Raw genomic sequence first — 19,111 nt, 5'->3', positions numbered from 1 at the left:
GCTGATGCTGCATAAGCTTGTTTTCTTGCATCATATGCCTCTACTAATGCTAACTGTCTTTCTCCATCATTCTTATGTAAGATATGCAAAGTTAATAATTACTGATTAAGTTTCAAATGTGTTCAATAGCTCATATTTCTAGTGTTAGTATTTCATAAAAAGTTAATTACAAATTATGGGTAACCCTTGTATAACACAGTAGTTAGGTTCCTATAAAATGTCGTGTTGTGTGAAATCGTGTTGTACGGGACTAAGAAAAAGTACAAAAATGTGGATTACATTCCAAATGCTAACAAAAATACACTATTTCTTTAATAAAATGTTATGAAAACTAACAAAAAACACCAATTCAGAAGATTTCGAGCAGAAGATTTCGTGTATCTTCTGCTCTCCTTAAAAAAATCAGTAATCTGGTTTTGTTTGCTTGATAAATCTTTGTGAATCTCATCATATGGAACTAAGCATTTTTGAAGCTCCCTTCTGAACATTGGGCTCCTTTCATTCAAGAATCTGCATACAAAAAATAAGATTCTAATTGCTCAGCTAACTTTATTCCTTCCCATATGCTTATTAGTGTAAAATTTGGAAGTTTAGAATTTATCTGTGCTATAATCCTCTGAATTGATTTTGTTTTACCTCCAATGCCATTTCCACCAAATCTGCTTCGCCAGCCTCTTTTTCTACCAGCAATTCTTGAATGTCTTCAATAATCAAATTTTTTAGGGGCATCGGTGGCTAAGGCAATATTGCCCTGCGTATATTATCTATAAATTGTGTATGTCCTGAGGCTGATTTTCTGTTTTGATAGATGAAAAACCATGCTACCCTCACCTGAGCCTGACTAACTCAGCCACGTTGCGAAAAATACCCATAAAAATTCTCCCCTCCGTCATCGACGGGATTCGAACTCGCGTCTTTTCCACCGGGAGGAGGACGATTCTATCAACTGTGCTACCCACAAGGGCTTCAGTTGGTTTGTTATTAGGAGTTTTATAGCACATCAGCATCTAAGGCTGTTGTGCACCAAAGGGCTTCAGTAGTCATATCATCAAAACCTTCCCCTCCTACTGATGTAGCAAGTTCTACTATCGCATTGATTCAGTTTTCTGCTGGTTCAATCATACACTTTTCCACACGCATTTAACGGTTTTACTTCTTTGAGCAATAAAGCTATGATTCTGATAAAGTCCACAATTGAGAAATGGTTCCATGCCTCCATTACTTCGATAGATTCGGAATCAATTTTTTCCAAAATCCATTGTAACAATTTTCTGATGTAATGAGTTTTAAAGGTGGATATAATGCCTTGATCTCATGGCTGAATGAAAGAAGTTGTAAAGTTGTATTAACCCATTTTAATAGTTGTATTAATTGTGGTGGCAGAAACATAACTTCAACGTTTGGATGACTTAAATCTTTTGAATGGCCTGGCCTACTATCCAATAGTAATAAAACTTTGAAATCTAGATATCTCCACAAGTTCAATAGCACAAAACATAACACGGACATTTCCCAACAAAATAAAATACAGGGATTTCTGAATGATTTTTTTTGACTAACGAGTCAAAAAAAATCATATATAACATGGTTTCACTCTGTGTTAGAGTGAAACCATGTTATATAAGTACCGTGTTGTGAGAAGATTGCAAAAATTTATCAATCGTGTTAGAGCGAAACCATGTAGAATTACCATGTTATACAGGGGTTGCCTGTAGTTACTTACATGGCAATATTGTGCTGCTCTACTACAGACTTCTTTGATTTGTTCTGTACAAGGATGCCAAACAGGTGGCTCTTTCTCTGTCAATATTCCCATACCTAGGATAGCAGCATTAATAATGCCAACGTTTTTTTCCTAATGAACAAAAATGCATAAAAGTTAATAAAGCATAACATAACTAGACTGAATAACATTTTAATTCTTATTATCACTTCAGCATAGTATACAATGAAGATTAAAATGGAGTAATATTAACATTAAAATCAAAACATTATCCTGCATAATTAAAAACAATAACATTTAAACAGATAACTATGGTTGATACCAGCCTAGTGCTCCGTTTATATCAAAAAATTTTATGAGATATTTTAAACATTTATCTTAATTTGAGTCTTTTGACATACAAACTAAAAAAAAAAAAAAAAAACTATTTGCAATTTATCAGAATCAGAAAATTTACAATATAATACAAAAATAAATTTGCATTAAAATATAAATCTTAAAACTATTGCTTTACAGTGTTGTAAATACAGTTTATACAATTACAGAATTGAAGTTATATTGTAAGATTATATAAAAATCCTCATAGCTTTGCAAACTAATCTGTATCATTTTTAAAACTGTGCAATTCACAAAAATATGAATATTGCATGTAACTTTAATTCAATGAATGTTGCTCATTTTCAGTTTAAATTAAAAAAGATTTGCCTAACGTTTTACTTTATTAAATTATATATCTTTCTTGATATGATTATTACTTACCTGTTACTACCCTTTATTATAATTCATATTATTCCATGATAATATTTATATTAGAGAGAGAGAGAGAGATTTCTTACATATCCACTAGAGGTTAAATGGTAAGAAAAATAACAGAAAAGCAAAAAATAAAAAGCTTTTTGAAAAAGCTAAAGCACGTGGCAACTTTTCAAGACACTGGGTTTTAGTGAATAGAAACTGAAAATTAATATAGAGTATATATTAAACTTGTTAATATAAAAGAAATGAGAAGATTGTCAAAATGAGTGGAAATTGTTTAAATAAAGATGAAAAGAAAGTCATATATTTATATGTTTACAGTCATGTAATTTATGAAATTGTATTATGCAATTAAATTTTATAAATGAGCTACATAAAAAAAAATGGAACATGAAGTCTCACTAAAGGCAAAACTTGATACACAAATGCAAATTTAAGTAAAGAGTTCATTAAATAAGAACTTGAAAGATATAACTGTACAGCAAAAATATAAATTGCTTTTCTAATTTTTTGTGAATTTTGGGTACAGCAGTCAAAAGAAGAGGAATTATGATTCATAATGAGTAATTCAAGTTTTAGTCTTGAACGAAAGTAAATTAAACCAAAACGCTTTTAAAATACTTAACCCTAATATGATACTTAACCCAGATGATATATCTTTGCCAATATTAATGCCCGTAAAGTCTCCCAAAAAATGGATACTGAAATAAGTACACTGGTGCTCAAAGAAAGTGCATCACCTAGGAATTTCACATTTCTAACCCTTTTTTCGTGATGGTATGTTACATTAATGACTAGCATCGCAGATAGAAATATAAACAAAAGATATTTATTAATAGTTAAGGCAAAGCTAAGTAATATTTGACAGTTGCTCTCAAAATATTCCAAAATGAGCTGTTGTTAATTTGGTTTTTAGGAGCATTAGCAACTAAGGCCATATTGCTCCGGGGATATGCGGTGGTCATTCCCTGACCTTTCCGCATCCTCCATATTTGGTGGTCACGGGCTCGAACCCTGGTCTAATCAAGAAGCACTGCTGCTCCTGCCCACCTGGCTATGGAGGCGCCTCCAAAATGAGCATTTGCAACCTTTATACAACAGTTTTGGTAAACATGACAATTAAGGCTGAAATGCTATCTGAAGCCTTCAATTTGCTTCAGTTTATCATTTTAAATGGAAAAACAAAATGAAAAGTTCACCAGGTGCAAACTACTATTTAGTTGAACCACCTCTGGCCCTGATGACAACAGCACACCATCGAGGCATTGAAAAGATCAATTTCTGAAGATAATCAACTGATAGTTCTTGGTTCCAAACACGAATTATGGCTAAGTTCATGATTGTTATTGTTATTTTGGTTTTTAGGAGCATTAGCAACTAAGGCCATATTGCTCCGGGATATGTGGTGGTCATTCCCTGACCTTTCTGCATCCTCCGTATTTGGTGGTGACGGGCTCGAACCCCGGTCTAATCAAGAAGCGTGTGCTATGCACTGCTGCTCCTTCCCACCTGGCTACAGATGTGCCTAGGCTAAGTTCACGAAGGGTCTTTGGTTTCTTTCTGGAAACTGCAGAAATGGACTGTTCTTCCAACCAAATGTAAACACATTACTGTCGAACTGCTAATGCAGAAATGAGGCTAAAGTAACTACAGAAGTGCCTACTTATACTTTTCGCTCAATGACAAGGAGCAGAGCTGTCTCGAAAGATGCAGTTACTTGGCAGGTTGAAATGGTCTCTAATGGTTGGAAGCAATTTGCCTTCCAATATAGCTAGGTATCCATTGGCATTTACGGAACCTTTTATAAACTGTAGGTGACCTACTCCACAATACAAAATGCACCCCGATATCATTGGCTGGTAGGGAATTTCATAGTAGGCACCATAGAATCTGGATGGTATTCTTCACCACATCTACGGCAAATTGCTTGTCTCCCATCAGAGCCATGCAGGTTGAATTTCTTCTCATCCAAGAAAATAACTGACTTCCACTGCTCAGGGGTCCATTTGACATGCTCCTTACACCAAATTAATCGAGCCTTTTTCATTTTTTGTGTGAGGAGGGGCTTCTTCTTAGGACGATGGGCTACAGTCCATTTTTGAAGAGGCATCTTCTGACTGTTACTGCACTTGCTACCACTCCTGTATGTTCTTCGCATTTTCTTTTCAGCTCAGACAAAGAAGCTTTACAGTTTTTAAGGCATAAATGCTTCAAAATGCAGTCCTATTTTGGCATAGAGATTTGTTTGCATCCGGTTCCTTTTTTCCTATCAGCAGAACCAGTATTCTTGTGTTTGGAAAGAAATCTACTCACTGTCAACTGATTACAAAACATTCTATAAGCAATATGATGGGAAGAACATTATACCTCACGTAAAGCAACAATAGCACTCTTTCTTTATGGCGTCAACTGCACGTAACTCGCCATCCTGACACAAGCAAGGAATGACTGCAACTCTTGCAGAGCGTGCTTACATACCTGAAAGTAACAGCTGATGCAATATTACATCACCTACGCATGTCAATCTTATCTGATGCAATCTGTAAGAAATATTACCATATACTTACGTTATTCAGATGACAATTACAATTTTAAGGGGTGATGTACTTTCTTTGAACACCAGTGTATGTTAGTGAATATTGGGTCATCATCGGAGCTGACCAGTAAATCACCTTTTTGAAACTGTAGGTATCTGAGTTTAGTGAAAAGTTTTTTAATAGCAAACTGATGGGGGGGTGGAGAAACCTACCAACATTTGACTGAACCATAACCTTGGAAGACCTTCCACTGAACTATAGTTCTTGTTCCACAGTGAGCAAGACAGAATAATGCAGAGATAGCATTAATTTTTGAATTAGGAAAACATCATAAGGAGGAAAAATCCAAACTTACTAAAAATAGCATATTAGAAACCTTGACAACAAAACTGTGTAACATTTAATGTCATTTAAACTAAGCTCTTAGTTTAAATGAAAATACTGGATGTAGCACATGACATCATGAAACCTAAGTAAGTTACACAGACTAGTTCCGTAATTACTTTAAGCCCTGTCTATGTTTACTGGCAAGTTTTATTCTTTAGTGTTTATTCTTATAGATTTAATATTTGTATTTAAAATTAGGTTATTTTTTTTATTCTTAAAAAAATTCAATTGGTTAAAAAATATATTCAAAATGAAACAAAAAGCATGATATATCTTTATTGTTATTTTCAGATACTTCCCTTAATTTTAAATTTAAAAAAAGAAGTATTAAAAATTAACTAAAAATATTCTATTTTTCAAAATAGTAGTGCCAAATCTAGACAAGCTGTTTCAATTTAAAATTTATTAAAACCTTGTTCGCAAGAAATTTTTAAAAATTATGTTGTTAATGTATACTATTCAGTTCCCCCAGTGAAAATGCTGGGGTACAAAATGTGACAAAAAATAAATTAAAGAAAACACTGTCACTGATATAAGAGATGCAGAATTTGAATATAGTGATTATAACTGTACAGAAAGGATAGACATTATTTAATTTTATTTTAATGCTTGGTAGCATTAACCTGGAAGTCCTAACACCCCTAAGCATAACAAACATGACAGCCAGTGGCCTCATAGGCATATTTCTATAAATAAAACAGGATTTTTTTTTTTTATATTGCTTACAGCAGACATTTTACTTTTCTAATAATTTCCTAATGGGCAGTATATCTTTTACTTATCTAATACTGCAAGCAGTATTAAAAGATTAAACATTGGTATACTACTTGCAGTATATCAATGCTTAAACGTATGGTACTACACTTGAATAGTGAAGAATGAAAAACACCTAAGGGTAATTGTGCAGTCATATATGAAGTTTTCTAAGCAGTGCAGACAGGCTGCAAGAGTAACTCATAGGGTCTTGACAATGATATACAGGAATTTTGCTAGCAAGGATAAGGAGGTGATTATCCCCTTGTGGGTGCATAGCACACGCTTCTTGATTAGACCAGGGTTCGGACCTGTGCCCACCAAATACGGAGGATGCAGAAAGGTCAGGGAATGACCACCACATATCCTCGAAGCAATATTGCCTTAGTTGCTAATGCTCCTAAAAACCAAATAACAATTATCCCCTTGTATAAGGCAAAGGTTAGGTCACACCTTGAGTTATGCATACTGGTTCAGAGGTCTAATTTTAGGAAGGAGGTAGACCTGCTGGAATGAGTACAGAGAAGGGCTATGAGATTGGTGAGTGGAACAGAGGGTTGCTCTTACTAAGAAAGGCTTAAGTTCAGCAAATCACAGCACGTGGAGACTAGGTGCCTGCGAGGTGATCTGATTGAGGTGTATAAGGCCTTGAATGGTTTGAGCAAGCTCAATGCTGATGGGATTCTTCCTCTTATGCACCTGAGGGGATATAAATTCAAATTGAGGAAAGAGTTGTAGAACAGATGTGCAGAAATTTGCCTTTAGCCAGCAGGTGGTTGATTGCTGGAACAAACTTCGATCTGTCGTCGTGGAAGTTGACAGTTTAAATAAATTCAAGACAGAACAGATGGGTGAAATGGGAACTTTTTTTTTTTTTTGGCTGATGCTGTATTTTATCATGTCTGTCTATCTGCATGTATTGACTCTACTCCCACAGGTCTTTTAGAAAGATTTGTCATGCCATCCCAAATTTAATTAAAGTCGGACAAATTGAAATCTGACAATTATTATTTCTTTTTTTCCATACAATTTTATGAATAAAAGAAATTCAGAGTTTTAATGCAGTATTGATGCATTCAGTTTTAATGCAGTACTGTTAACTTCAGACAGTCTGTGCATGCATTTGCATGTATTGTTATGTAAGACTCATGAACGTAATACACACACACACACACCGATGAGCCAAAACATTATGACCACCTACCTAATATGATGTTGGTCCTCCATGTGCAGCCAAAACAACTCGTACCCAGTGAGGCATCGATGCTACAAGGTTTCTTTACTTTTATAGCCTGTGCATAATATTACTCCAATTTTCCGCCTATTAGATTCAGCATTTAATAGAATTAAAATTCAATTTGCAAACGTGATCACAATGGCCAGCGCTTAACACATATCATATAGTGAACAGTATTTTATTATGCAGAGTCCATCATAAAGTGAGCTGATCGTACAGTGAACCAATCGTAAAGCCTGGGTCCACCGTATTTGTTTAATATTAACAAAACAAATAATTTATCAAAAATAAATACAGGTTGGTTATAATTACACTACATTAAGGATGGGAAGAACAATACAAAAATGGAAGGCAAGGGTAAAAATTAAAGTTATAAAAAGTGATGCTAGTCAAACTGGCATTGTGCTCTGCTATTCAACAGTTTAGTCAGATGACACAAGAATGTCTCAAGACTCCACTGTTCACCTCTATCTTATTCAGAAACTAGATGTTATATAGCATTATCTGCTACACAATGTGGATCTTTTACAAGTTATTCAACGCTGGTGTCATTTTTTTTATACATTTAATAGCAAACTAAACAACTGATGTGGAACGTTGTGAAACCACCCTTGAATTAGTTGAACATGAAGATTGCACCAACTGCCTTGGGTGGCTACCATCTTCTGACACTGAGTTATATATATAAGTAACCGGTTATTCTCCAATTCTTTTCATGTTGCATAACTCATTATATGAAAATGGGTCCTATTTGTAATCCTTTCAATCACTGAAAATCCTGAAGTGCAGCCAAGGAACTGCGCTTTTGCTTTGGTAATGGAGCTTCACCAACAATATATCATTCTCATTCTAAATACAAGTACCATGTTGATTATCTATGGTTGCTCTGTGATCACCTGCTTTTATCACCTTAATAAACTGTCAGTGTTATCTCAATTGCATACTTATCGTTTGGCACCAATTTCACTCCAGTGTACTTTTTTTTTCATACCTTATAGCAGTGGTTTTCAACTTTCCTTTAATAATGGCACCCTTAAGTAATTTATTTTATTTTGTAGCACCCCTACTCAATTTTCTGCCTGTTAGATCTGACTGTGTGTGTAATTAATAATATACAAATATATATATATACATACACACTGATGAGCCAAAACATTATGACCATCTATCTAATTTGGCTGCATCCTCCACGTGCAGCCAAAATAGCTCGTACCTGGTGAGGCATGGACGCTACAAGATTTCTAAATGTGTCTTCTGGTATCTGGTACCAAAATGTAACCAGCAGATCCTTTAACTCCTGTAAGGTCTGTGGTTGAGACGCTGTAGATCGGAGTTGCTGTTCCAACACAAACCACAGATGCTCGATGGGATTGATGTCTGTGGAATTCTGAGGCCAGGGCAATACCTGGAAGTCTTCCTCGTGTTCGGTGAACCAGTTTCGAACAATCCGGGTGGTGTGGCATGGTGCATTATCCTGCTGAAAGATGGCACCACCAAAAGGGAAGACCATTACCATGAAAGGGTGTACCTGGTCAGCAATGATGTTTAGGTAGATGGTAGATGTCAGAGTGCCCAGCACATGGATGACTGGCCCCAGGGTATCCCAGCAGAACATCACCCAAAGCATGATACTGCTGCCAGCGGCTTGTTTCCGTCCCACAGTGCATCCAGGCACCATCACCCCCCCCCCAGGTAAACTACGCACACGTACCCAGCCATCCACATCGTGCAAAAGGAAACAAAATTCATCGGACCAGATGACCTTCTTCCAATCACTCAAGGTCCAGTTTCGATGCTTGCATGCCCATTGTAGGCACCGTCACTGGTGAACCGTGGTTAGGATGGGCACTCTGAGTGGCCTGCAGTTACACAGCCCCATTTTCAGCAGGGTTCCAGGTACATTACTCCCATCACCAGCATTCCAATTACTGGCAAGTTGTGCCACAGTTGCCCTTCTGTTGCAACACATGCCATCCAGGAGAGCCTTCGCTCACTTTGAGTATCGATGAGCCGTGGTCATCCAACACCTTGCTGGCGGTTCATGGGTTCCCCTCCTCAGACCACTTTCGGTAGGTGCTAACCATGGCTGACCATGAGCACCTCACCAGTCGTGCCATTTCGGATATGCTCTGACCCAGTTGTCTGGTCAATACAATTTGGCCTTTGTCAAACTCGCTGAAGTCTGCTGCCTTTCCCATCTGAAAAACAAGAGTAACACTAATTAACGGAGCTCAATATCACATGTTTTTTAGACCATGTCCTGAACCACACACGTGCCATCATTCACCTGCAGTTGCTTCGATCTGCATAACGACTCGCTAGTCATAATGTTTTTGCTCATCGGTGTATCTCTCCTCTCTCTAGTAGAGAGAGAGAGAGAGAGACTCTACTGTGTGTGTGTGTGTAATTTGTATTAATATTAAATTTAATTTAATATTAATTGCATATTAATATAATAATTCTATGTGACTGTTTAAACTTTTCTTTTAAAGAGTTACATTAAAAACTCATTTATATATATATATATATACACACACATACACAAAGTAGTCTCGGTTAACCGAGACTCGTTTAACCAAGGTTCCGCATTATTCAAGCTGAATTTTCAAAAAGTTGTATATACTTTGTCAATCAAAGACAAGAGTTTGGCGAAGTGACTGTGCATCTGTATGTGTAGTGAAAATTTGAATAGAAAAACAACGAAGAAAGGAGAATTTGAACAAGCTTCTGAATCTTTTTTTTTTTTTTTTTTTTTTGTGGTTCATACAGATGAGAGACAAAGGAAGCCTATTTCTGGACTGATTTTATAGGCTAAGGCCTTAGAATTTCATAAGCATTTTAATGAAGGGGAAGAACAATTTAAAACAAGTATTGGTTGGTTGAATCATTGGAAACAAAGGTTTGGAGTTAGAAATTTGAACATCACTGGGGAAAAATTATCAGCTAGTACAAAAAAAATAGCAACATTTACTGCTAAATTAGCAAATATTATTCAAGAAGAAAATTTGAATTTGGATCAAATTTACAACTGCAATGAAATGGGCCTGAATTATAAAATGCTCTCATCCAAAGCACTTTCAGCTAGAAAAGAAAAATCAGCTCCTGGTTATATTATTATTATTAACCACATAGTGCAAAGAAACATGAGGCTTATGCTGCACCAGCCAAAATACTAAAAAAAAAAAAAAAAAAAAAAAAAAATTTCTGAATTACCAAGAGAGAGAAAACAAGAGTCAGAAGTAAAAGGGAATCACCAAGAAAGAGAAGAATGATGATATCCAGCTCAGAATCCTGGGTGTGCCAAGCCCATACTCACCGGATGAGAGCCCCCTGGGGTTAAAAACAAAGCAAAGAGAGAATGACAGTACTGGCATGTTCAAATTCATCGGGGGGGGGGGGGGGCATAAGCTTAAACTAACTCTCATTGGAAAGTCAAAGAACCCCCAAGCTTTAAAAAATGTAAAATGTTTGCCTGTTAACTACACAAATAAAAAAAAAATGCATTGATGGATTCAAGTTTGTTTAAAACATGGTTTCATGAAGAATTTGTTCCTAGCACAAAAAATATTTAAACAAAAATAAACTTCCCCATAAAGCACTTTTAATTTTAGACAATGCTCCATCCATCCAGACGAAAGTGAACTAGTTTTTGGTGACAACAGAGGCCTGTTTTTGACACCTATGTGGCATCCCTTTTTCAACTTCTAGATCAAGGTGTTTGGAGACTTTGAAACGCAACTACAGCCAATGTCTCTTAAAAATCTGCTTCAAAATCTTGAAACAGGGAACAGTGTTGTTGAGAATCTTAAAAAAATAAACATCAAGGATGTTATTTACCAGTTGGCAGAAGCATGGAACGATGTCAAAACATCTACTCTTATCAAATTATGGAAAAATATTTTATGCTCCCAAAATGAAACCAATGAGAATGAGATGGCAATGAAAAAGGTGAGGAAACCCTTTTAGAACTAGCTAATAACTTTCCTGTTTCGGACACCTTTACTACAGAGAATATTAGAGTGAATGAATTCTGATTAACAGCTGAAAATGACTTATGATATGATTGTAAAGTTTGCTGACAAACAAAAAGATGAAAGTGAAGATGAAGAGTGCACAGAAACTACAAAAACAAAAAAAAAAAAAAAAAAAAAAAAAATCACACACACGGAAGGTCTAAATGCTATTGAGTCGGCTTTACATTATATTGTACAGGAGGATACTATGCCCACTGATGCTTCACTACTTAGCCACCTACAAAATATTCCAGCTAAAAAGCGAGGAGCTTCTATGAAACAGAAACTCATTAACAAGTTTTTTATATGATATTAAGGTGTGGTAACGACTGTAAGTCTACATTTTTCTTGTCTGTGACAATTTTTAAACATGTACTATTATTTTTTTAATTTCTGTAATAAAACAGTCGTAAATAAAATTAGAAGTGTTTTATTGAATAATTTAAAGGTCATTATGTTCAATAAGTAGGTCTAACCTGAAAATAGAGTATACATCATCATGTTAATGTATTCATATCCAGTTTATTTAATGATAATTTACCAAACCTTTCGTGTTATCTGAGTTTTTGATTATCCAGGTTTCCCTTGGTTCTCATTACCTCGGATAATCAAGACTCTACTGTGTGTGTGTGTGTGTGTGTGTATATAGTAATAATAATAATAATAGTAATCATGGCATATGATGGAAGAAAGTAAGCATATGAGCTCATGTAGCATCAGCCAAAAAAAAAAAAAAAAAAAAACACAATTCACACAACCATTCCCTCTAAATGTTTGTCCAGTTCCTCCTTAAATTTATTTAACCTATCAACTTCCACAACGACAGATAGAAGTTGGTTCCAGCAATTATCCATCCGCTAGCTAAAGGCAAATTTCCGCACATCTATTCTACAGCTGTCTTTCCTCAATTTGATTTTATACCCCCTTAGGTTTGTAATCTGAACAGGTGGAAGAAACCCATCAGAATTCAGTGTGCTCAACCCATTCAAGGCCTTATACACCTCAATCAGATCACCTCGCAGGTGCCTAGTCTCCAGCCACCGAAATTTGTAGAACGTAAGCCTCTCTTGCTAAGAAGATCCTTTCATTCTCCTCATCAATTTTGTTGCCCTTCTCTGTACATGCTCAAGCAAATCTACATCCTTCCTAAAATGAGGCCTCCAGACCGGTAGGCAGTACTCAAGGCATGGCCTGATCATTGCCTTATACGGAGGGACAATCACCTCCTTTTCCCTGATAGTAAAATTCCTGTATATCATTGACAAAACACTATGACCTGCTCTTGCAGCCAATCTGCATTGTTCACAAAACTTCATATCTGACTGCACAATTACTCCCAGATCTTTTTCATTTTCTATGACCCTAAGTTTGTTGTTTGTTTATTTGGTTTTTAGCAGCATTAGCAACTAAGGCCATATTGCTCCGGGGATATGCGGTGGTCATTCCCTGACCTTTCAGCATCCTCCGTATTTGGTGATCATGGGCTCGAACCCCGGTCTAATCAAGAAGCGTGTGCATGCACTGCTGCTCCGGCCCACCTGGCTACGGAGGTGCCGCATCCCCCACCATTAAGTGTAGTATCACACAGCTGGTACGTTCCTCTCGGGTTACTTCTACCCATATGCAGTACTTTGCATTTTTCAATGTTAAACTTCAGTTGCTACTTCTCAGCCCATCTTCCCAAATTTTCTAGATTCTGTTGCAGTAGCACACTGCCATTACTGTCTTTAACAACCCTGCCAACCTAAGTATCATCTGCAAACTTCGACACTAAGCCTGATATACCTTCATCAATATCATTGATAAATATACAAAATAACAGTGGACCCAACACCGAACCCTGTGGGACTCCACTAATAACATTAGTCCATGAAGAACAGTACTCATTGATTACCACCCTCTGTCTTCTCCCACTCAACCATCCTTTTATCCATTGTAGCAACTTACCCTTAATACCATTCTGCTCCAATTTGTACAGTAATCTTCCATGCGGCAAACTCCATGTACTTTTTCTGATAGAATCTCAGTTATCGGTTGATTCAACTACTGCTCATCTCAGATGCCCAAATTATTCGCTGTATGATTCCTTTCGCCTCAAAGGTGGTACTTGTGCATATGTCCGTTCTGATATTCCCTGTCAGAGACTTGGCAATTTGGAATCTCCTCTCTTTGATCTTCTCTGGCTTAAAATCTCTCTACCTCATTGTGTCAAATTCATCTGTTGTCTCTACCGTTCTCCCAACTCCACTAATCATTTGGAGCTCTTTGACTTCCTCTCATTGCAACTTGACTTTCTCCAGTCCAACTTTCCTAACAGTGAGGTAATTTTCCTTGGTGATTTTAATGTTCACAACTCCAGCTGGCTTCCGTTTTCTAGTCACACCGACCCAGCAGGTCGAGATGCTGAGGCTTTTGCAATTACTAATGACCTAGCACAGATTGTTCATTTACCTACAAGAATACCGGACAATCCTAATCATACAGCCAATACACTTGATCTTTTTCTCACAAACAACCCTTCTAAGTACACGGTCGAAGTGAGAGGTCCTTTAGGCACTTCAGATTACAACTTGGTGATTGTCTCTTCTCCAATGGAACCTTTATCTCATGGCTATTCCCAACCTCGTGTTGTTTGGCATTACAATAATGCAAAATGGGATGACCTGCGAGACTTCTTTTCTTCTTTTCCTTGGTCAGATTACTGTTTCAAAAGTTCTGATGTCAACGTTTGCTCAGATCATGTCAGTGAAATTATTCTTGCAGGAATGGAATCCTTTATTCCACACTCCACTTTAAAATCTCGTCCTTTATCTAAACCTCGGTTTTCCAATAAATGTGATAAGGCTGTCCAAGAGAAGAATGTTGCATATCCTGCTCAGGTAGCTAACAAACTAAATGAATATTTTGCATCGACATTCACACATGAGGAGTTATTCAGCGAGGGGAATGCCAGATGTGTATTCAACTCTGGCAGTAAGCTAGAGAATCTTGTAATAACTGAGAGTAAAGTGGAGGAGAAATTGTTGAAGATAAACACAAGAAAGGCACCTGGGGTGGATGGAATCTATCTAGTTATATCATAGCAAACCCTTAGCCATAATTATGAGAGCTTCCTTGGACTCAGGGGAGGTATCCATGGACTGGAGATGTGCAAATGTGACCCCAATTCACAAAGGAGGATCAAAGGCTGACACAAGTAATTATAGGCCTGTGAGTTTAACTTCTGTTCCCAGAAAATTAATGGAGGCACTGGTTAAAGAAGCACTGCAGGATCATCTAGACAAGACTTCAGTTATAGCTCAGACACAGCATGGTTTTGTTAAGGGGAAGTCTTGCCTGACCAATTTGATTGGATACTATGATGCAGTCACAAAAGAACTGGATGCAGGGAATAACTGATATTATATACTTGGATCTTAGAAAGGCTTTTGACACTGTTGCACATGGAAGACTGTTGCACAAATTGGAGCAGTGTGGCATTGGAGGCAAATTGCTGCTATGGATAAAGGGGTGGTTGAACAGGAGAAGACAGAGAGTGGTAATCAATGGACACTGCTCATCGTGGACTAATGTTATTAGTGGAGTCCCTCAGGGTTCAGTATTGGGTCCTTTATTGTTTTCTGTATTTATAAATGATATTGATGATGGTATATCAAGCTTAATGTCCAAGTTTGCAGACGATACGAAGGTTGGCAGGATTGTCAAGGACACTACTGACACTATGCTGCTGCAACAGGATCTGGAAAGGTTGAGCAGATGGGCTGAGAGGTGGCAAATGAAGTTTAACATTGACAAATGTAAAGTACAGCAGGCCCCCGTTATAACGCGGTTCGCTTTACGCTGATTCGCTATAACGCTGTTCTTATATTATAACCCGTATCTGACTATAACGCTGTCACAGATCACTATAACGCTCTTTTACAGATTACATTTTTGACATATTTAACGAAATCGTTTCATTTGATGGAGTCGATAGCTTGAAAATGAATAGCAAAACAGCATTAAAACGTTTCCCACGCCGACTTGAGAAATTTTCCCACGCTTAGTAAAATTTTCTCGCACGCTAATTTAGTTTCAGTACAGTGACTTGTTACGTAGTTCCGCGATCAACATTTTAAAAAATGATCAAGTATATTGCTTGTAATATTTGCGTTATATGCATTTATCCGAAGTCTAGTCATCACTCAGTAGAGTATTAGACATCGTGCGTAACGGAAAGTTTACTTAAACATTGTATCGTAATTAATTCAACCAACGCAGTTACATTTTCGAAGAGCTAATAATGACTGATAGGAATGAAAAAGCAACAACGTCTGGGCGCAGTACGAAGACTATAAATGTAAGAAAAAGACTGAATTTGAAAAGTAAATTAGACGTTTTGAAGCGAATCGATTCCGGTCAACGACAAACGGATGTGTGCCATAATTTAGGACTTGCAACTTTAACTGTAAGAACAATTATAAAAAAATAAAGAATTAATTTTTACAGCGGGAAAGATAGCTGTTCCACTGCAAGAAACTAGGACTAGGCCGGCTATTAGGATTGAAATGGAAAGACTTTAATTTTATTGAAGATAATATTCCAATGCAGAATTCAGTTAAGTTAAATATTAAAAAGAGAGAGAGAGAAAGAGATTAGCCAATATGATGATCTGAAGAAAACTCGCCTAAAAAAAAAAAATGTGGAACCATTTAAAACTGGTAAGGGCTGGTTGAATAGATTTAAAATCCAGGGTGCAGCCGCAAGTGCAGATCAAGGAGCCGAAACTTTCAAAAAAGAACTTTTGTTAAAATTATTGAAGAGGGGTATTATGTGTTATACTTCTCAACAAGTTTTTAACATAGCTGAAGCAGGACTTTTGTGGAAACGAATGCCTAAAAGAAGTTTCATATTGAAAGAAGAAAAAAACATGCCAGGTTTCAAAGCGGTGAAGGATCGGTTGACTTTATTGTTGGTTGTAACGCTGTGGGGGATTTAAAATTAATACCCCTTTTAGTTTATTTGGAAGAGGGCCAAAGTTCAACTCAAAATCCACACATTTTTCATGATTAAATTCATCAATTAAATTAAATTCATTATTTTAATTGGAATTTTAAATTTACTTTTGATACGCAAGTAGTTACCACATAATTATACGTATGCAATGCAGAATATTTTATATGTGCAAATATTTGAATATTAAATATTTTGACCGACATTTGTGCATCTTTTCATTACTGTTTATTATTCATTAGGAAATATCCTATGGCACTGACCGCAGCTCATAAATACATGTTACCTTATGGGAAAGCGGCGCTCGCTTAGCGCGGATTCACTTAGCGCTCTGTTTTTCCGGAACTAATGATCAGCGTTAAGCGGGGGTCACCTGTACTACATATAGGAAACAGCAACCCCACAGCAACGTATCAACTCTGTGGTACTACACTGACAGTGGTAGAGAATGAAAGGGACCTTGGGGTGGTTGTGCAGGCAGATGTGGCCTGACCATTCCCTTGTATAAGGCAATGGTCAGGCCATACCTAGAGTACTGTATACAGGTCTGGAGGTCTCATTTCAAGAAGGATGTAGAGATGCTGGAACGAGTACAGAGAAGGGCAACAAGATTAGTGAATGGAACAAAGGGGTGCTCTTCCGGAGAAAGGCTTAAGTTTTGCGAATTACAGTGTCTGGAGACTAGGCAGCAGCGAGGTGATCTGATAGAGGTGTACAAAGCCTTGAATGGTTTGAGCATGCTCAATGCTGATGGGATTTTTCCTCTTGCTCAGAATAATCACCTGAGAGGGCATAAATTCAAATTGAGGAAAGACAGATGTAGGATAGATGTGCGGAAATTTGCCTTTAGCCAGCGGGTGGTTGGTAGGTGGAATAGACTTCCATCCTTTGTCGTTGAATTTGATAGCCTAAATAAGTTTAAGGCTCGGCTGGACAGGTATTTCGAACGAACAGAGGGGTGAAGTGGAAGTGGTTATTTTTTATTTAATTATTTTACTTTAATTTTTTTGGCTGATGCTGCATAAGCTTGCTTTCTTGCATCAAATGCCTCTACTAATGCTAATGCCGTAATTGGCTTGTTTCTAATTCTTCAGTTTCATTATCTGCCTACACCAAAGCTCGCAACAATTGTAAAGCAGTTATTAATCAGTCCAAACTAGACTTTGAACAGGCTAAGAGTAGAAAACTTGCTTTTTGCCCTAATGGTAGCCGAGCATTCTGGTCTCTTGCCAAAGCTATTGGCCGCAACTTTTGCCCATCTCTGCTCCCACCTCTGTCCAAACCAGATGGTTCTGTTGTCATTTCAGCCAAGGATAAAGCTGACCTGCTAGCATCCCATTTTTCTTCCAGCTCATGTATTAAGGATCTTGGTAAAACACCTCCCACCATTCCCAACACGCTCCATTCAATGCCTCCTGTAGTCTTCCGTCAAAAGGATATCAGAAATATTTTGATGAATCTTGATGCTAAGAAAGCTCCAGGTCCTGATGGTATTTCTCCACTTGTTCTCAAAACTTGTGCTCCTGAACTTACTCCTATTCTTTGCCGCCTTTTTTCACTTTCTTATTCCAAAGGTGTTTTTCCTTCTGCTTGGAAATTTGCTCATATCCAGCCAGTTCCTAAAAAGGGTGACAAATCCCTCCCATCCAATTATCATCCCATTGCAATTACTTCTACTCTTTCTAAAGTAATGGAGAAATCAATTAACCGCCAACTCTTAAACTACCTAGAAACCTTCCGTCTGATCAACGATCACCAGTATGGATTCCGTCAGTGTCGATCCGCTGGTGATATTCTGGCTTATGTTACCCATTTATGGACTAATTTAATGGAAAGGTTCGGTGAAACACAAGTAGTTTCTCTTGACATCTCAAAGGCTTTTGATCGTGTTTGGCATAAAGGTCTTCTAAACAAGCTTCCATCTTATGGTTTGCCAACTGTTTTTTGTAATTGGTTATCCAGTTTTCTCTCTGATCGCTCACTGAGGGTGATGGTAGATGGCTCTCTGTCTTCTAACTTCTCCACTAATGCCGGTGTCCCCCAAGGTTCAGTTCTTTCCCCCACTCTTTTCCTCTTGTATATCAATGACCTTCTTCCATTGACAGGAAATCCTATCCATAGTTTTGCCGATGATAGCACATTGCATTCAACTTTCCATTTTGAGAAACCTTGTCCTGCTCAATCAGCTTCAACTTCTCGAAAATCTGCTACCAATTCCTTAAATGCCGATCTTCAGGTAATTCTCCAGTGAGGCAAAGACAACTTAGTTGATTTCAACCCTTCTAAAACTCAGTCTTGTCTTATATCTCGCACAAAGGATTCTTCTGCTCCTATGCTTATCTTTAGTGACACTCCGATTTCTAGGCAAAAGGATATATCTCTTTTGGGGATTACCCTGACTCCTAATCTCTCTTGGCACAAGCACATTACAAATATTGTTTCCTCTGCATCTAAAAAACTTGGTTTTTTCTTACGCTCTCAGCGTTACTTTTCTTCCAAACAGCTGCTCACTCTGTATAAATCGCAAATCCGCCCTGCCATGGAATATTGTTCCCACATCTGGGGTGGTGCCCCCAAAACCTCTCTCAGGCTTCTTGATTCCATTCAGAAGAGGGCAGTTTGGTTAATTAATGATTCATCTCTAACAGAGTCTCTCCACTCGCTGTCTCATAGACACACTGTTTCTGCTGCATGCCTCTTCTACAGATACTTC

The 19,111-nt window shown here is 37.3% G+C and overlaps 1 protein-coding gene across 2 annotated transcripts in view; it reads right to left on the bottom strand.

The window, feature by feature from the left end:
* LOC150079458 (uncharacterized) overlaps positions 1-19,111 on the bottom strand; it is a 145,024-nt gene that overhangs the window by 41,990 nt on the left and 83,923 nt on the right. For both annotated transcript variants that reach the window (XM_090382617.1, XM_090382618.1), the window contains exon 8: positions 1,724-1,855. In XM_090382617.1, coding sequence (XP_090238743.1) covers positions 1,724-1,855 — 132 coding nt within the window. The remainder of the gene's footprint in view (positions 1-1,723; positions 1,856-19,111) is intronic.

The sequence above is a fragment of the Mastigoproctus giganteus genome, chromosome 10 (assembly GCF_048544385.1).
Source record: "Mastigoproctus giganteus isolate SK-2022 chromosome 10, ASM4854438v1, whole genome shotgun sequence".
In the NCBI taxonomy this organism is placed as follows: domain Eukaryota; kingdom Metazoa; phylum Arthropoda; class Arachnida; order Uropygi; family Thelyphonidae; genus Mastigoproctus; species Mastigoproctus giganteus.
This window is presented reverse-complemented; position numbering and strand designations above follow the sequence as displayed.